The 17,920-nt window shown below is 55.3% G+C and overlaps 1 protein-coding gene across 3 annotated transcripts in view; it reads right to left on the bottom strand.

Annotated features, from left to right (window-relative positions):
- The window catches only part of MID2 (midline 2), a 60,793-nt gene that overhangs the window by 29,401 nt on the left and 13,472 nt on the right, over window positions 1-17,920 (bottom strand). The window contains exons 3-4 of one of the 3 annotated variants that reach the window (XM_074147374.1): window positions 16,262-16,315; window positions 761-775 (exon numbers count right to left, since the gene is read on the bottom strand). The exons of the other annotated variants lie outside the window; for them this stretch is intronic. Coding sequence (XP_074003475.1) covers window positions 761-775; window positions 16,262-16,315 — 69 coding nt within the window. The remainder of the gene's footprint in view (window positions 1-760; window positions 776-16,261; window positions 16,316-17,920) is intronic. 3 annotated transcript variants of the gene reach the window in all.

Here is a 17,920-nt window from a genome sequence, read left to right as displayed (position 1 = left end):
GCGCCCATTATAGTTTGGGGAGGTGTCATCAGACCTGGATGGGTCCTGGGGACTCTGACACCTTTCTGAAGCCTCCTGCAGCAATTTGCTTTCATTGGGATTAGCTAAATTTATCACCCTTTCGGGTCGGCGTGGCAGAAAGCCAAGCGGCCTCGGCAGTGACGCTGAAAGCCCTCCCTGCGCCGGTGCAGGGACCACGTGCTCGAGAGCAGAGCAAAACAGCAGGTTTGGCCAACCCAAATGTTTTCCACGGACTGATATAAAAATTGTATTTCAATTCTGACCCACTGTAGCAGGGGGGAAGGCTGGGAATGAAGTACCCGGAGCTGGGCGGTCACAGCACAACCTCTGCAGCTGCACAAAGCGTTTGGGCTTCCCAAATTTTTAATGGTGAGAGGCAGAAATCATTAATAAAAGAACAATCTCCCAATGTGAGACATCAAAAAGGAGTTGAGCAAACTGTGCTTCAGCACCAACGAGAAAGGACATCCGATGGGTCGGCTTGGACGCCAGCATCTCCAGCACATGTGACTCCAGGCTGGGAAGAGCAAACCCATCCAAAACGATTCAAAATTAGGAAAATTTAAGGTCATTTCAAAGTTCTTCCTCCTGTTTCTTAAAAAGTCACACTTAGAAAAGTCTCCCTGCATTTTTTTTTTTCACTTGGAAAAGGGTGGGAACCTTCAAACCCGAGTGATTTACCACGTGTCCTCTCCACCCCAGCTCCCCCTGACCTCCGGGAACTGCAGCCTGTGGCCACGGCACCCACAAGCGCCTGTCCCCCCGCCTGCTCACGCCGGGGATAAGATGACAAACCTGACAGCTTGCTAGAAAACCAGCTTCATTTAACCAGAAAAGCAACAGCCTGACGATTTCTCTCGACAACTCTCTGGAGGTCGCAAGGGAACAAGCTCCTTTCAGCTGCCGGAGACGCTGCTGCGGGTCCCGCCCCAGGGATGGAGGATTCACCGGCAGCAAAGCCGGTTCCTTCCCAAGATACTCAGTGTTTTAAAGACACCTGAGGAGACCCCAGCCCGCTCTGCGGGGCGTGCTGGATCCCCGAGGGTCTGCGAGAGCCCAGTGGGGTGGGCTTACGTGGTCCTGTGCCTAGAGAGCTACACCAGCAGCATCTCATGAGCCGGACGGGGGAGAAACCCACCCGGGTGAAGGTTGGGTAGAAGTCACCCACGCAGAGGTCACCCACGCAGAGGTCACACACGCAGCCCTCAGACGGCAGAGACTCCAAAGGGCTTGCAACAAACCACAGCCTGTAACACGGACCAACAGCCTCGGAGACGGAGAAAAGGTTAGGGACCAGGATACACCGAGCATCTGGAGGGGCCCTTCTGAAGGCAAGAGAATGAGCAGGGACACAGCAAGAAACCACAGCCCAGGAGAAAACCCCCGCTGTGTTCCGCAGCTGAGGGAGGGCCCTCAGAGTCATTTAGATGTGGTGTTGGGGGATATGGTGTAGGGGAGAACTTTGTAGAGTAGGGTTGATGATTGGACTCGATGATCCCAAGGGTCTTTTCCAACCTGAATGATTGTATGATTCTATGATTCTACAATGTGAACCAGGAGGGGACCGTGGCGGCCCGTACCCTGCTACCACTGGCTTTGAAATCAAAAGCGAACAAAACCCGTTTCAAAGTACAAAAGACAGACAACACAGCTTCATTGCCATAAACACGTATATCCTCGTGGAAGAGTCGGCTGGTGGAACGGATGATGCATCCTCTGAAGGATTTGTATGTTCACCTGGTAGGCAAAGATGAAGAACAACACAAAAGTTGCCCTTAGAAGCTGTCTGGGAAGGGAAGGCAAGGCAAGGCAAGGCAAGGCAAGGGAAGGTGGGTGGAGACCAACAGCAAACATAAGTCTTCATGGGTTCACTAATGATAGTGCAATTACATTAACGACTCTTGCTGCAGATAATGCTATGGCTATGAAGAGCTCTTAAGAATACTCCTACGGGTGCGTCAGAGCCTCATGCTCAGACGGGGTTTCCAGGAAAAAATGCCTGGCAAATACTGATCTGAGGCATGCGGGGAGTGCCAGAATAGCAGGAGACTAAGTGCCATGGATAATGCTTGGGATCAATTATTAAAGACAGAGAGGACAAGCTAACTGAAAGAGCATCAACAAACATTTTTGCCATTAAGATTTCCTAAGGAAAACAATAAAGACCATAAACGTCCTTGAACATGAAGCACTAAAATGAATTTGGACCATGAAGAACAGCACATGGAGAAGATGTAAGGACTAGCTGTAGGAGCTCTACAAAGGGACAAACGCAGCCAGGGAAGTGTGGTCCCAATGGCTTCGGTGGGACGGAGCCACGGGCAGGACCTGCCAAAGGCCTGGGCTGAGGCCAGACAGAAAATATCATCACAATGAAAGGCACAACCATCATGGAAGATGTGGAATTTTTAGTAGAAGAAGATGTAGAACTCCTAACGGAAATTATGAGCAATAGAAAAAATTTGCTCTTGACAAACAAAAAAAAAGGACAGCAGCGGTATGGGTTGTTAGAGCAGCAATATTGTGATAAATTAAGAACTTTTTAAAACACCTGGAGAACTAAAGCTCCAAATCAAACAGAGACCCAGCTCCACCCCTGGGGCTGCTCCCTCCCCTGAGATCTTCCTCCCTTTCTTGATGTCTTCCTCCCTCCCTGCCCTCCCGCTGTCCTGCCCTGGGCTCAGCCTGGAGCGTGTCGCTGCCGATGACCCTCTGGGGTTCCACCAAAAGGCTCCAGTGCTCTGCTGGCCATTCCCCGAGCTGCTCTGATTGAAGACACCCTTTGCTCCTCACCTTCTGGGGCTCTCGATGTGATTCCCAGCCAAGAAAGCTTCATTAACTTTGCATTGACTCTCCCAAGATCGGAGAGCACAGCTATAGGGGAAAGAGCATTATCACATACATATTCCATTGTCGTGACTGAACGACCAAGAGCATGGCGCCGGCGATCCCTCCCTCAGCAAAAGCTGGAATAAGTAAGTGTATGAAATCGGAGCGGGCTGGCTGCATCAGCTCTCGTCAGCATTCCAGGCACGGTCTGGCAGCCGAAGGGAGCATCTGGTGCATCCCGAGGAGCCCCAAAACCAGCCAGGGTCACCTGCAACACAGGGCTCGGAGCAGGGCTCGGGTTCTGAGAGGTCTGACGGCCCTTCCAAACTAACGGCATCACCTGAAGATCTTAAAACACCCAGTCTGAGGCTGCTTAAAGGAAATTTGGAATTTGGCACGTAATTTACGCAAATTTGTATTTGCACTTAATAAACAATCAAGCTTCTGTTGCAGAAACGAAGAGATGAAATTCAATGAGTCCTCACTCAACAGAAAGTTTAGGAAAGTGCCAGAGAGAAATTCATGGAGGATTCATACATTTCCGAGGAACATCTGGTTTCCGTTCAACAATAAAAAAGACGCTTTGTGATTTCACCAGATAGATAACGGTTTGAGCAAAGATTCACTAATTACTTCACTCAATTTCTATCACACCTCCCAAACCAAATGAGCAAAATTCAAGCAAAAAGTAATGAAAACCTGCAAGGAAGGAACCTGCTATACCTACTTCTCCTCACTGCCTGGGCTGCATATCAATATTTAGATTCAGCTGTTCCAAAACGGAATATAAAATGCATAAAATGAATTAGAAATAGAATTCACGCCTAAACACCGGGGAGATATGTTTTGAATTACAAATACAAAATTAGCTTGAAAGTGAAGCTAAAGCTCCTGCATTTCAAATTATTGCAGAAAACGTATTGAATTCTGCAGAGATCAGAAAGATACAGCATCAGAGGTCGATGACAAATGACGAGGGAGAAATCAATTCAGGGGGAGCTTGACTTGTGTAATGACCACGACCCGGAGTTTAGCTTTACTAAGCCAAAACACCGCAGAACATGATTTTAATCTAAAATATTAATCGGCAATAAAATGCATAAATTATATCTGCAAATGGCTCGTCCTCTGGATGGCCTGTTAGTCCCACCTTGTGGGACCTTACTTGATCTTTCATCCTCCTTGCGCTGGTGGCTCTTATCGTCTGAGTCACCTCCTTGCTCCTACCCACCACGGCACCAGCATCCAGCACTGTGCCCCATGCCGATCCCTGCCCGTTCCTCTGGCCGGGAGCTGGGCAGGGTCTGGCACAGGAGGAACATCAGGTGGGTCCGTGCTCAGAGGGCATGAGTGGTGGAGGAAGACGACGGGATGAGGGTTTGGAGGATGACAGCGGGATGAGGGTTTAGGAGAATGACAGCGGGATGGGTGTTTAGGAGGACAACAGTGAGATGAAGATTTGGAGGACAGCATGGGAAGGGTCACGAGCACTTGGTGCCCACAACCAAGGACAGGGAGAGCAGCAGGTTCACGCTGAGATGAATTGCTCAATGAGAAATCCATGGCAAAGCCCCATCCCATCTGAGGAAAAATAAGGGCTGTCATCCAGCTACGGTGGGGCAGAAGGTGCCCACCCTGGGGCTGCAACACCCATCTCTGGGGCTGCAACACCCATCCCACCTCTGGGGCACATCGCACCACGGGGACCGGGGCTCAGCATCTCTGAGCGCGGCAGCCAGAAGCACCAGGACACCCTGCCCAGGGGAGCATCCTCCCAGCACCCATTCACGACAGGTCCCAGCAGAAAGACGTCGCCAAAGCTGTTCAAATATCCACTCCCCCAGCCCCGAGCTGCTCCTGCCCCCCCTCCTCGTACCCTTCCTCCCTCTCCCAGGGTCTCATGCTGGAGAGAGGGCACCGAGACGGCTGCGAATGAATGATAATGAAATACAGAGCCGACGGCTTGGTGCCTTCCCTCTCCCAGCGTGCCCTAAAAAAACCCAGCTCCCAGCTCTGAGGATCAAACAAGATGATCAAACGCTCCAGCAGCTGGTTTTTAATTCCCCGTTGCTCCAACTCCTGCGCACGCTCCAGAGACTGGTTTTTTTCCTTCCCCCTGTCTCTGCAGCAGAAGTAACAGGAGCTGCAGCCGCAGGAGAGCAGGCTGAGGCACGAGCAGCAGCGTGAGAGCGTCAGAAATCAAATGCATCCCTTTACCTGCCCCTGTATCGAAGGATTTATCTCAGTTTAAAACCTTCTCCGTGAGTCGGACGGGCTGGCCCTGGGCAGAGGATGGAGATGCTGGTGGGACCTGGCTCCCAGGCCCTCATCCCGATGAGGATGTCCACTTGCAGGGGAGAGGAAAGCCAGGGTTTCCCCAGGGCCCCTCTTGGCAAGTGGCTTCCCAAGGGGTGAAGCCACAGGAGAGGTGCACAGGGAAAGGAAAAGGATCGGGAAGTCCGTGGGGTCTCGCAACGAGCGCTGTAGGGACCTCAAGCGTCTGCCCCCACTGCAGCCAGGCATCACCCCAGGGCACCTCAGCACCAGGGGAGCTGCAGGAGGAGAGGCCAGAGACCTCCCCTGGTATTCAGACCATTATTTCAGTCCCAAAACAGATGTAGAGGCACCTCGCTCCACATTTAGCTTTGCCAAACTCTATTGCTAGCAACGGGAGAGGATCTTCAGAAGTGGGAGGTGGTGACACTCTGGTGGAAGGCACGTCGGGAGCCAGTGGGACCCCGCACCCGCTTCAAACACCTGCGTTCGCCTTGTCTATCCCCCGGGGAAAGAACCAGCGCTGGGAGGATGCTCTCTGCTCTCCCCAGCCATCAAACACCGCCAGCTCCTGAGTCAGGGGCGGGAGAGAAGGAAAACCCTGTGCTGCTATAGGATAAAAGATGGCAAAGTTTCCTTAACATCAGGTTCCCCACACAGCAGCTGTATTGCTCCTCAAATTTGAAATATTTAAGCTCCCGGCAGTGGCAGAAGGGGAAACGGAAGACCAGAGAAGCTCCCACAGCCCCAGAGCAAAGATCTACTTACTTTATTTTGGGGGGTGGGATTTTCCAAGGGTTCCCTTCCTTCTGAGGGAGAGCTGGACAGACAAGGGACCCCGAAACCGGGGAAGATTTCACAGGGAAGCATCCGTGGGAAAGCTGCACCACTTGGTGGCATCATTCTCAAAAGCTTGGGCAAGTGGGGACAGTTTGCCTAATGGGTATCGCCGCGATTAGAAGCGTCAAATTATCTTCCGCAGCACACAACAAATAACACTAATGGTAGGGATAATGTCAAGCAGAATTACATTGGATTTTAAACAGTACTGATAGCACATGTTACGCAGACATATAATTAGCACTGTGGCGCCTTGATAATATTAATAACGTAGCTAATTATACTGATATAAATAGCAAGATTAATTGTCACAAAACATCAGTATCAGGCTTTGAAAGGCGTCCCCAAACCTTGCCACTGTCTGTCAGCACTCGGGCACCAGGGCCATAAGAGACAGCAGCGAAACGTTCCTGGTTCATCCCTTGCCGAGGGCCTGCCCCCCGTCCCTCCCGAGGGTCCTTCCCGCCCGGGCTGTCCCGAGCCACCCCCGGGCACCGGCCAAGGGGCACATTTGGTGAGCAGGGCAGGGACACGTCCATCCCCCCGGGAGATGGGGCTGCTCGTGGACAGGCCACCAGCCGAGCAGCCATCCTGTCTCCTCCGTGTCCCCTGGCACCCGGCGGGGTGGGAGCCCCAGCCAGGCGCTGCCCCAGCCCTGCGCCCACGGCTCCCGCGGGACCTACAGCACCCGCAGCACCTACGGCACCCGCAGGATCCCGGCCCTGGGCTCTGGTGGAGGCAGCACCGGCATCAGGAGAGCAAAGCCCAGCACTGAGCGATGCAAAGTCCCCCCCGATGAAGAACGTGCTCAAACACCCCCAGGACGGCCGGGGGTGCTGCTGGAGCCCCTCTCCCTGCTCAGCCCTTGCAGCCCCATCTGCTCCGGACAAACCGAATGGCTTCTCTGCGGGAAATAACCCGGCTGCTTTCCCCCCTCACAACCCGAAGACAAATGAAGGGAGCCGTCGAAGGCCATCACAGGAGAATGTTTTTGCAGCAGGGCATTTGCGATGTCACTGCTCACGGGAGCAGAAAGAGACCCCGAGGCCGGTGCAGAAACCCACACCCCAGCGCTGCACAAAGGCAGGACGGTGACAAATGGGAACGATTAAGCACAACGTGCCCCGTGGGAGACGTAACCTCTCATCTGCGGTTGTCTCCCGCCGTTAGGCTGCTTCCTTAAGTGGACGGGCTGGCGGGGAGCACAGCTCGGCTTGCAGGGAAGGATGGGCTGATGGGCGGCATCGCAGCGAAGGGCTGAATAACTTCCTCCCAAATTCCTGCCTCGTGCGGGACTTGCCTGCGCAGAACAAACCTTTCCACCTTTCTGGCACCGCACGTGAAAGCCTCGGGGGCACGTTCAAGATGCCCCATTCCACATTCCACAGGGAACTTGCCGTGAATTTTCTCCCTGCCTCACCCCAAGCCCCGCCGTGGGGAGCGGGAGCCAAGGAGCCGTGGGGAGCGGGAGCCAAGGAGCCGTGGGGAGCGGGAGCCGTGGGGAGCGGGAGCCGCGCAGCTGCCCTGGCTGTGAAGGGTGTCCTGGTTTGAGCCACACAGGGCTCATTTCCCTTCTAAAGCCTGGGAAAACTGCACTCTTAGAAGACTCTGGTGTCTGAACTGGTGACAATATTCCCTTTACAGCCAGCTCTGGGGTGCGGGTTTCAAGGTCTCGGTGTTTTCGAGCTCCCCAGGAGAGGGGACGAGGAGGAGCGAGACCCGGGCCCCTGACCCAAGCTGCCAACGGGGTTATTTCATACCGTGAACGGCACATCCAACCTAAACTAGAAAGTTTGCTGAGGAGTTCCCTCTCTCCCCCTCCCTCGATGGCTGGGATCCGGAGAACTCCTTGTCCCGGTGCCGGAGCCCCGAGCCCTTCCCTCCCTCCCGGAGCCGCAGCGCTCGCAGGGTCCCACAGGGGCTGTCCCTGCGGGGAGGGCACAGCTTCTGCTGGGGAACGGGCTGAGTATAATCCTTGTATATTTTATATTGGCATCGGGATCCATACTGGCTCCTTAGTGTTATTAGTGCTAATTATTTAGTCTCATGCTATTAAATCTGATTATACTTCAACCCTTGGGTTTCCTTGTTTTTTCCCAATTCCCTTTCCTGGGTGGGGAGGGGCTATGGGGTGATGGAATAATTGTCTGAAGGACAATAAATTGCTGTGGGTTCCTCAAACCATAGCGGGGGGCTTGGGGCTCAGCCCCCAGCTGCGGGGGCCCTGGGAAAGCCGGGTGCCGGGCTGGTTCCCCACTCCCCCCCCGCTGGCAGGGCACAGGGCGAGCGCTGCCAATGCCCGGAGAGGGATGCAAACCCTCCGGTTTCTCCTGGAAGCAGAGACAACACGCCAACCAACTGCCGGGGATGAGGCTTATTTTGGCTGATTTGTTGCTTATGTTTAAGGCACGGTGAGACTGTTAAAATCAGAGCTGGAGATGTTGAGATAGAGCGGTACAAACTCAGCCCCAGGGTAAAGGCACTGCCTTCAGCCGGTTGCACTGCAAGGAGGCTTTAACTCCTTCTGCAGATGTGAGCACCGGAGTCTCCCGCTCCTGCTGCCTGCTTTTTCCCTTCACTGCTGTTTTGCTGCTGGAAAAGCAAACAAAATGCCTAAACCCACCCAAAAGTCACCAAACCCATCACTAGGCACTGGGACAATCAGCCCTTTTGGAGTTCCTTCTGCAGCAAGATCCTCAGCACTGCTTGGGGACCCCCTCGTCCCCTGCAACCTGTGGGATGATGCGGAGGGACATGGCAGGTACGAAGCCTGTGCATCCCCTCAGACCAGCCAGCACCACGGTGGCTCCAGAGATCCCGAGGGAGCTCGCTGAGAGCTGTGGGATCGAGCCAGGAGCCTCCCCTGGCGCGTCCCGGCACGTTCCCAGCACCAGTCCCCAGTTCCTCGGCTTATCCGGCAGATCTCGGGCACCAGCCCCACAGATTGCACAAGCTTCGACGTCTTACGGCAACAGGCACCAGAGAAAACGTCTGAACAGGTTTTCCTTCCTGGTGAAAACAGCCCTGCCCGCTGCCCTCCCCAGCCCGCACTGCTGCAGGGACGGGGACATGGCGCGGTGACGGCGGGTGCCCCCAAGTGCCCGAAGCCGGCGTGCCCAGGCAGTCCGGGTGACACGGCGTGTGCCCAGCCCTGCCTCCAGCCAGCCCCTGCTGATGTCCCCAGCAGCAGGACCCCACATCCCGGTGGGTCCCCACCCCGCTCCACGTCACTGAACGATGCCACCAAATCTCTCCAAAGGGCACCTGGAGGAGAAAGGCCAAACCCAACCAAAGACAGACTTTTCTAAACGTTACAGCATTGGGAGAACGCAGAGGGGAGAGACCGCTGGAGCCTTCAAGCCAAGCGCAGGGCAACTGCTCATGCCAAAACCTGTTTCAGCTGCTTTAAACTTGGCTCAAACTTCACCCAGCAAAGTGTAATGCTCCCATCAGCCCCCGTTCCCTCCCCAAGAAAAAAAATGTCCGTTTCAGATAGTGAGAAAAGGAAAAATTCTCTTTCCTCCTCCACACTAGGAGGGAAAGCCCTAAAAATTCAGTTATTTCCTCAGAAAACAGTCAAGGTTGAAGTTTGGAGGGCAGGGTTAGCTGGTCTGGAAAAAAAACCAATGTACCGAAGCGATGAGCCGCCGCGAGGTGATTCAGCAGAGACACTGAAAACACCGTCTAATAAGGGAAAGGAGCAGCATCAGCCACTCGCCCGGAGCACACGCTGCTGCGGACGGGACACGCTGAAAGGGCAAATGCCTTTGCCGGGGGGGCAAATGCCCCCACCCCACCTACGGCCGTGACGGCGCCGGCGCTGAGGGACACGGAGCAGAGCGGACAGAGGAGCGGGGGAGCATCCGCAGAGAACACCGAGGGAACCCCGCGCCGGGGCTGACACAGCCCCCCAGGGCAGGGAACAGAGCGGGCTGCGTGCGGCCCCGGGAGGGACGGCATCTCGGGGAAAAACCTGCCGAGTCGCATGTGCAGCTGAGGGGGCTCGGGAAGAGTAAGCGGGTGCTGTGACCCCTCCCGCAGCATTCACCCCCCAAACAAACCCATCCACCGTGCGTCAGCCGGGCCAGAGCCAGGGCTCTGCGCTGCAACGGGATGCACTGCCGGGGGGGTCTGCCTGGAGAAGAGAAGGCTCCGGGGAGACCTTTGAGCCCCTTCCCGTCCGTAGAGGGGCTCCAGGAAAGCTGGGGAGGGACTCTTGATCAGGGAGGGGAGCCCTAGGAGGAGGGGGAAGGGTTTGACACTGACAGAGGGGAGATGGAGATGAGATCTGGGGAAGAACTTCTTTGCTGCGAGGGTGGTGAGAGCCTGGCCCAGGTTGCCCCGAGAAGCTGTGGCTGCCCCATCCCTGGAGGGGTTCAAGGCCAGGTTGGAGGGGGCTTGGAGCAACCTGGTCTGGTGGGAGGTGTCCCTGCCCAGGGCAGGGGGTGGCACTGGGGGGGCCTTAAGGTCCCTTCCAACCCAAACCAGTCCACGATCCTGACCCACAGCCGTGGCTGGACGCTGGTGTCCAGCACCCCCCCTCCGGCCGCCTCGCTGCTCGGCGGCTCCGAGCAACAAACCACGCTCCTTCCGCAGCAGCTCCCCAACCTCGTATTTTTATTGCCCAACGGGTCGGAGGCATCGAGAACAATGTTTTTGCGAGGCAGGCTGGCTCCTACCATTTAAATGAAAAACAGGCCTCCGTGGAAACTAATACAACGGGAAAGAAAGCAGCAGAGCACCTTCCCCGGGTTCTGCGGAACAGACACGGAGCTGCGCGCGGGGGCGTCCAAACCCCGGCTCCGGGAGAGCGGGCTCCCGTCTGCCGCCGGGCTCCCAGTCCAGCGGTCATGGTTACTGCCAGAACTTCCGAGGGGAGAGGTAACCTTCACCGTACCCCTGATCCCTCACGACATTGCCCCTCGCTGCAAACGCATCCCCGGGAAGGCCCGCTGCCCCCCAGCAGCCCAGCCGCACCCGGCCAAAGCCATTTCCTTTAAAATGGCCTTTTGAGAGCCCCAGCAAACCACAGAGAGCTGCCACCTGAGAAGCGTTTACTCGCAGACCCACAAACCTGGGCAGCCCCCACCCCGGACACCCCCCAGACACCCTCCCGGGCACCCTCTCCCCTGGCAGCCCCCCCCCCCGGCAGCCTCCGGCAGCAGCAGAGCATCCCGGGCAGCCAAGCCCCAGCGCTCAGGGAGTGAGTCAGAGCCCGAGCGAGTCACGGGACCGGCTGGAAAATCCCAAGAGTTTCAGAAAACAAATAAATAGCTGGTGGGTTACTCTCTATTCGCCTCCTGGCTCTTTTTGCGAGCCTCTGGAGTGGATTTGAGGCAGCTTTTGAGCTTCTCCCCAAAATCTCAGAGTAACACACAAACCAGCCCCATGACACTATTTGACATGAAAGCTGAGGTCTGGTGTCCCCTCTGCGCCCCAGGGGTGGGCTTTCCAAATCCCCAATAACTGGGTAAGCACTTGTACCAGTGGCACCATTTGCCCCAGTTGCAGTCCCACTGGGGACTGGGAAGGCTGGAGCCTTACCTGGCTTTGGTGGGAAGCAGTGAGGCATCACCAGCACCGGGAGGAAGGGCAGAGCCCAGCCGAGGCTACGAAGATGATGAAGGGACTGGAGCACTTCTCTACGAGGAAAGGCTGAGGGACCTGGGGCTGTTCAGCTGGAGAAAAGCAGACTGAGCAGGGACCTCATGGATGCTGAGGAATAGCTAAAGGGTGGGGGGCAAGAGGATGGGGCCAGACTCTTCTCAGTGGTGCCCAGGGACAGGGCAAGAGGTAACGGGCACAAACTGAGACATGGGAAATTCCATCTCAACACGAGGAGGAACTTCTTTCCTGTGATGGTGGCAGAGCCCTGGAAGAGGCTGCCCAGAGAGGTGGTGGAGTCTCCGTCTCTGGAGACGTTCAAAATCCATCTGGATGCATTGCTGTCCAACTGCTCTGGGTGACCCTGCTCTGGCAGGGGGTTGAAGGAGATGATCTCCAGAGGTCCCTTCTGACCCCGGCCAGCCTGGGATTCCAGCAGCAGCAGAGCAATGGCTTTAGAAAGGACCAAGGGGACTTCCCACATCCAGCAAAACCTCAGCCTCGGCTCTGCCCGCACCCTCTGCGGCACAGGATCACACCTGGCCTCAGCCCGGGCATTTTCCAGGCAGATCCCGGCGTTATAACGAACCACTGGCCGGGCAAAGGCGCTCCCTGCCCCCTCCCGCTCCCGCAGCTTCTTTCCTGCACATTCACCAATGGGTCAAAAGACTCTTTCAAAACTTAGCAGTGTCACGGCACAAAAATAAAACCACCACATTGATCTTCCTGGCAGAGCCCTCCACAAAGAGGGTTACTCAGAAAACCTTTATCTAGTTTTCTTTTCTTTCCTTTATTTCCCCCCCTCAGTCCCCTCATCTTTCTTTAAAAGCTAATCTTTGCTAACGGGAACTTTTTGTTCCCTCTGACACTGCTAATATATGTGTTGGCAAGCACGTCTGTGAGCACACATCTTCTGTAAGAGGCCTTGTCACAGGCTTTGAAACCAGCCCAATTAGCATTTTATTTCTGTTTTTCGATTGCAGTGTTTTACAGCAGTTTAAAAAGCAGATATTGAGCACTAAATAGCTCTCCCCAACAGATATTGTTACAGGTGTAAGGGATCTCTTCGCTTACCCAAGAAGAATTATCCAAGGTTAAACAAAGCTCAGCTGTGGATAACTTGAAAGATAAACTCCCTGCTTGGGCATGACTGGGATGCAAATTATTTCAAAAGCCGTCACTTTTATTACTCTCTATTCTCCTTACTTTTCCCCGCTCTCCCCGTGCCTCGGCCCGGCAGTGAATGGTGCTGGGACCTCTCCAGCCACACCAACGGCAAACGCCTGCCACCGGGAAAGACCCCGCAGTGTCCAAACCCGTCTGCCGCTGGAACATCGCCCCAAAAATAATCCACCGGATCTCCAGGCAGCAATTGCAGCGATTTCAGAGGGAACGGCCCCTCCACGCAGCCTCAGCGGTGGATGTGCCGCTGCCACCGTGATGCTGGGGAGGAACATGCCGTGCCCGGGGCATGGCCGTCGCCAGGGGATGTCCCACCAGCTCCACAAACCCACAAGCCTCCTATGATGATCATTCCATCTCCCCATACACCTTCCCTTCTCTTCCCTGGCAATATGCAATTAAAATCATTACAGTTTCCACGGCCACCCACCCCCCACCGTAACGCTGCCCCAGCCCCGCGCCCCCCCCATCCTCGCTCCCTGCAAACGCCTTCATCCCATAACGACACTCGACAGGGAGACTCTGCATCACCCCCTTATCCAGGCAAAGCCAGACAGGGAAAGGACCCCTAAGTTGTTTTTAGCGGGTCCATCACAAACGCAGATGAACTCAGGCTAAGGACATCAATTAATTCATAAATGCCCATTCATAAACTGCAGCAACTCTCCACGGGACCCGTCCTCCCCCCGAGAGAGACGTTCAGCTCCTTCCAGCAAGAGCACACGCTGCTCTGACAAGCTTCTTGGCAAAGCCCCCTGGTAGAAAAGAAAAGAGAAAACCGCAGGTGGTTCCAGGCCTGGACCGTAACTGCACCACTTTGGGGGGATGTTTTGCCACGTTTCAAAAAATAACTTCATGTTGGTGTGAAAAGCCCGTGCTGTCCTGCTGCTCTGCTGGCCAAGCCCCGGCCGTCCCGCGGTGAAGCAGCTCTGCAGAGACCACCTTCCCACCCTGCTCAAACCCCGGGGTTGACAAAACAGGGGGGAAAAAAACAAAACCCAGCCTGGTCCATGCCCTCCCAGGTGGGGTCAGGTGAGGCTGGAGAAAGCTCACCCCATCTTCATGCTGCTGAGCCCCTTCCAAAGGGGATGGAGGGAAAGATGGAGGGGAAGGGGTGGTTCCCACAGCAGCTTTCCATCCTCCTTTCCCAGGGCTCTGGTCCAATATAAAAAGGGCTTTTTTTGCCCACACTGCTTTATTAAAACCACACGGGTTCCTTTGTCGGGACACCACTGAGCGACGCTGGAGCAGAGGAGCTGGTTTCCTTGATAATTTATGAGACAATTTATTCCAATGACGCCCTTGAGTGCAACACCTCACTGGGGGCTGCCCGTTACCAGCAGGCTGAAGAAGCTCCAGGACTACTTCAAACCCTGCAGCAAAGGATAAAACATGGAAATAAGAGATGCAGAGCAGCAGGGAGACGAGAGGAGGGCAGCACAGGCAGGTTTCAACAGTTCAACACACCAAAATGGGACATTTCAACGGCTTATTGGAAAGACTGACCCACACTGACTTTCAGGGGGAAGGTCTGGGTTCCCACGTGAGGAGCCCACCGACCCCCAAGCACGTGTGTCCTCCAGCAAATCCCTCCTGGGACCCACAGAGATGCTCTGGCTAAAATCCCGCTAAGCAAGCGGTACAAACAGCGTATCAAAACCCCATGCTCAGAGGCTGGACCCAAAGGCATCGTCCACCTTGTGCTCCATCAGAGCGGTGCCATCAAGCCAACGTTTGCCGTCACCACAGAAGTTGTGACCCAAGGGAGACCTCATCCAGCACCTCCACGAGCAGAAATAACCATTTTTATTTCCGTCGATGGATACCTTCTGCTGAAGGATGGTCCTCTCTGAAGCCCCAAAAAAGCCCAGAGGGAGATCCTGGACCCAAAATAACCACACGGCAACGCAGGGGCCGCACAGCGCTCCCCAACGCCAGCTGCGCCCGGAGCGGAGCCGGGACACAACACCCACCAGCGCTGCAGGAGCCTCTCCCGCTGCTGCCCAAACCAGGGGAACTGCTCTTTTTGGCCTCCCCCCTCCCTCTCCCTGCACCAACACGATTATGTATTGCGTTAATTAAGCCTGAGTGGAATATCAAATAACTCGGCATCTGTCTGATGCGCAACCCCCGGCTCACATGGCCTCCGACCAGAATTCAGAGGCAAAATAAAAGAGGAACAAAAAAAAAAAAAAGAAAGAAAAAGGGGGAAAATTGATTAAAATCCAGAGTTCAGTGAGTGACATGTTTAATTGCTCATGTGGGTCTGGGATTATTCCTTTTTAAGATTGTTTTACCAGCCCAGCTGGTGTCATCCTCTAATACCCAGAGAGCAGCAAACAGATTGCAGGAGTCTACTCATTCTCTCGCTGTGCTTTCTGGTAAAACAAAAAACCACCACCAAAAAAACCCAATAAAAAAGATAGATCAAAGAAGAGAAAAAACCTTCTGGTAATTTTTTTCCCAACTGGTCCCAAACATATTTCCTGCTGGGACCGACAAGGAACACTGTCAAATTAAAGATCACGGCTTTAAGAATCAAGTGGCATTAGATTAAACAGAAAGGCTCGGGTTTTAACCAAGGGATGATGCGGAAGGGTTTGAGCAAATCCTGCCCTGGCCGGACACAAGGGCACTGCAGAGTGTGGGTGCGAGGGGGTCCCTGCCGAGGACAGACCCCTCGGCCTCCCTGGGGACCTGCCCCAGGGCCGGGCCACCCTCAGTCACCGTCCTCCCAATCCTAAACTTCAATACGAGTATTTTCCATGTGGCCATGCAGCCCCTGCGCACCCCCAGCCCCTGCGCATCCCCAGGAACTGTTTCTGGCCCTTCCAGAGCTGCAGCGCTGAGGGAACGGCACCAGCCCCTCCACCCTGCTGCCACCACAAGGTAATCCTCACGGACGCGAATCTGCTTTGCCTCCGGAGCACCATGAAGAGCTGACATTCAGGGGGTGCAGGAGCCCGCGAGCACCCCGGGAGCCAGTGGGCATCCCAGCAGCGGCTTGTCACTGGGGCCACATCAACGCGGGGACTTGCCAAGCATCACCCCAGCAGGGACCCCATGCGGGAGCAGCGGCTGCGGATAAACGCGTGCTCCGGCTGCGGGAGCCGGCAGAGCATCCTTCCACGCAGGGACCCGACGTGCTGCTCCATGGCCCCAGAGAGGTGGCCGGGTCCCCGGGCATCTTCCTCCCCGGCATCCCGCAGCTTCCAGAGCCTCCAGACCCGGAGGGGATAGTTGAGGACAGCAGTAATTGTGACCTTGGCTTTTGTTGGCAGATCGGTGCTTCCCGAGCCACAGCACGAACGCAGGGGCTGGGGAAAGAGCCCGGACCTGCAGGAGGACAAATCCCGGCAGAAGCAAAGTTCAAGCCGGTGCCGGCAGCATCCTCACCCCTGCGGGAGGGGACGCGGTGCTCCCCTCTCCTCCTCCCAGCGGGAGCATCAGCTCCTCTGGAGACAGCAGAGGAGAAGCCACGGCTCCTGCGGGCGTGCAGGAATCCACAGACGGAGCAAAGAGGCACCGAGCGCCCGCCAAGCACGGGCTGGGTTTCTGCGAGTTCCTCCCTGCTCAAGCCATGTGCCGACGCCAGCCACACGCTCGGCACATCAGACAAGTGCCATTTATGACATTTTCCATGACAGAACTTCAGCTGAGACTGGCTAGCTTCCCATGGAAGGGGATGGGAGGCGCTGGGATGATCGAACGGCCTCCAGAGCTGGCAGGGGCTGGTGTCCAGGAAAGATATAATTTCTTGCAGCTTCTGCAGCAGGTCTCGATATCGGCGATGGATGCACCAGCAGCACCAGCAAAGCATGGGAGGGCCTGTTGCCCAGGGTGCAGGGTCTAGTGGCCCAGGAGGAGGAGAAAGGAAAATTCTTGACTTGAAATTTCCCGACTTGAGGAGTCGGGAAACATAAATGACTTCTCCGGAACGAGGGCGGGCGCAGGTCCCAGCCCACGGCCCAGCATCCACGGGTGACTGAAGGGGTATCTCCCTCACCGGCCCTGCCCCTGAGGACATCACCCCCAGGGCTCCGTGCCAGCCCCCGAGCATCTGGGAGGGGGACACAGTGAGACCATCACCCCTTTCCCACCCCCCTGCCTCTGCCCCTCAGACACACAAATAACCTCCTGTCCTTGTCCTCGCCTCGAGTGTCCAAAACCCCATCACCGCGCTCATAAAGCCTCATACTGCCCCCCCTCCCCAAAAGCAGCCCCCCTCAGTCCACGCTCCCTCCTCCCCCACCGGCTCCAAGCCCCTCTCCCTTTTCCAGCCTGCTCGGCTCCCGGCCCAGGATCGGGGTGTCGGGGGTCTGGTGAGGAGGGCAGAGCTGTCACACTAGGTGTGGCCAAAATGAAATTTGGACTTAAATGGCTTTAACCCAGTGATTAGTCCCATAAAACGTTAGCATTCCTCGGATGCCACCAGAGGGATTGTGGCTGCAGGAGACCCCTGCCCAGCTCCGCGCCTGCAGGTACCATCGCAGAACACCCAGCTTTAAACTTTTGCACCCAATAAACCCACAAACCTCCACCCAGCGCTAATAAAAAACGGTTCCCCACAGCAGTTATCCAGGAAGAATACCGTTTTAAGCAGCATGGAAGTACTCAGGGTAAGTTATTTTGAGATAAGCCTTTACAAATGCACTTCAGAAAGCACTTTCCCTTTTGCTGGAGGCCACGCTGCAGACCCCGGTACCCTTGAACCGCTGCTTGGAAACGTCTCCTTCTCCACAGCACCAGGAGAGCAGGACGGAATTCCTTCCTTGAGAGGCCAAAGAGGGGGATTTTTTTTATTTTTTTTTTTTCTTTTTTTGGATGTTTCACATTATAGGCTGGGTTTTTATGGATCCCTCCACCACAAACATCAGGCGACTGCCAGGACGCGGGGCTGCAGTGGGCGGATCCACCGGGCTCTTTCGCCTCATGACCTTTATTTTCCAATCATCGTCATCATAAAATCACAAAAATACAGCCAAGCAGCACTCACTGAAAGACAACCCATGCACGTTTTCTCTTGGATACCGGATGTTTGGTTCCCAAAAGTCCGTTAGAGAAACAAGGAAGGAATCTGGATTTATGGCTTTGGCACATCCCGCCCGACACACGCCTTTTTGCACAGTGTTTTCCGAGCTTATCCCATAAATCAGAGATGCCCGTAGGA

The sequence above is a fragment of the Numenius arquata genome, chromosome 5 (assembly GCF_964106895.1).
Source record: "Numenius arquata chromosome 5, bNumArq3.hap1.1, whole genome shotgun sequence".
NCBI lineage: Eukaryota > Metazoa > Chordata > Aves > Charadriiformes > Scolopacidae > Numenius > Numenius arquata.
The sequence above is the reverse complement of the archived record's forward strand: the minus strand, read 5'-3'. Positions and strand labels throughout refer to the sequence as shown.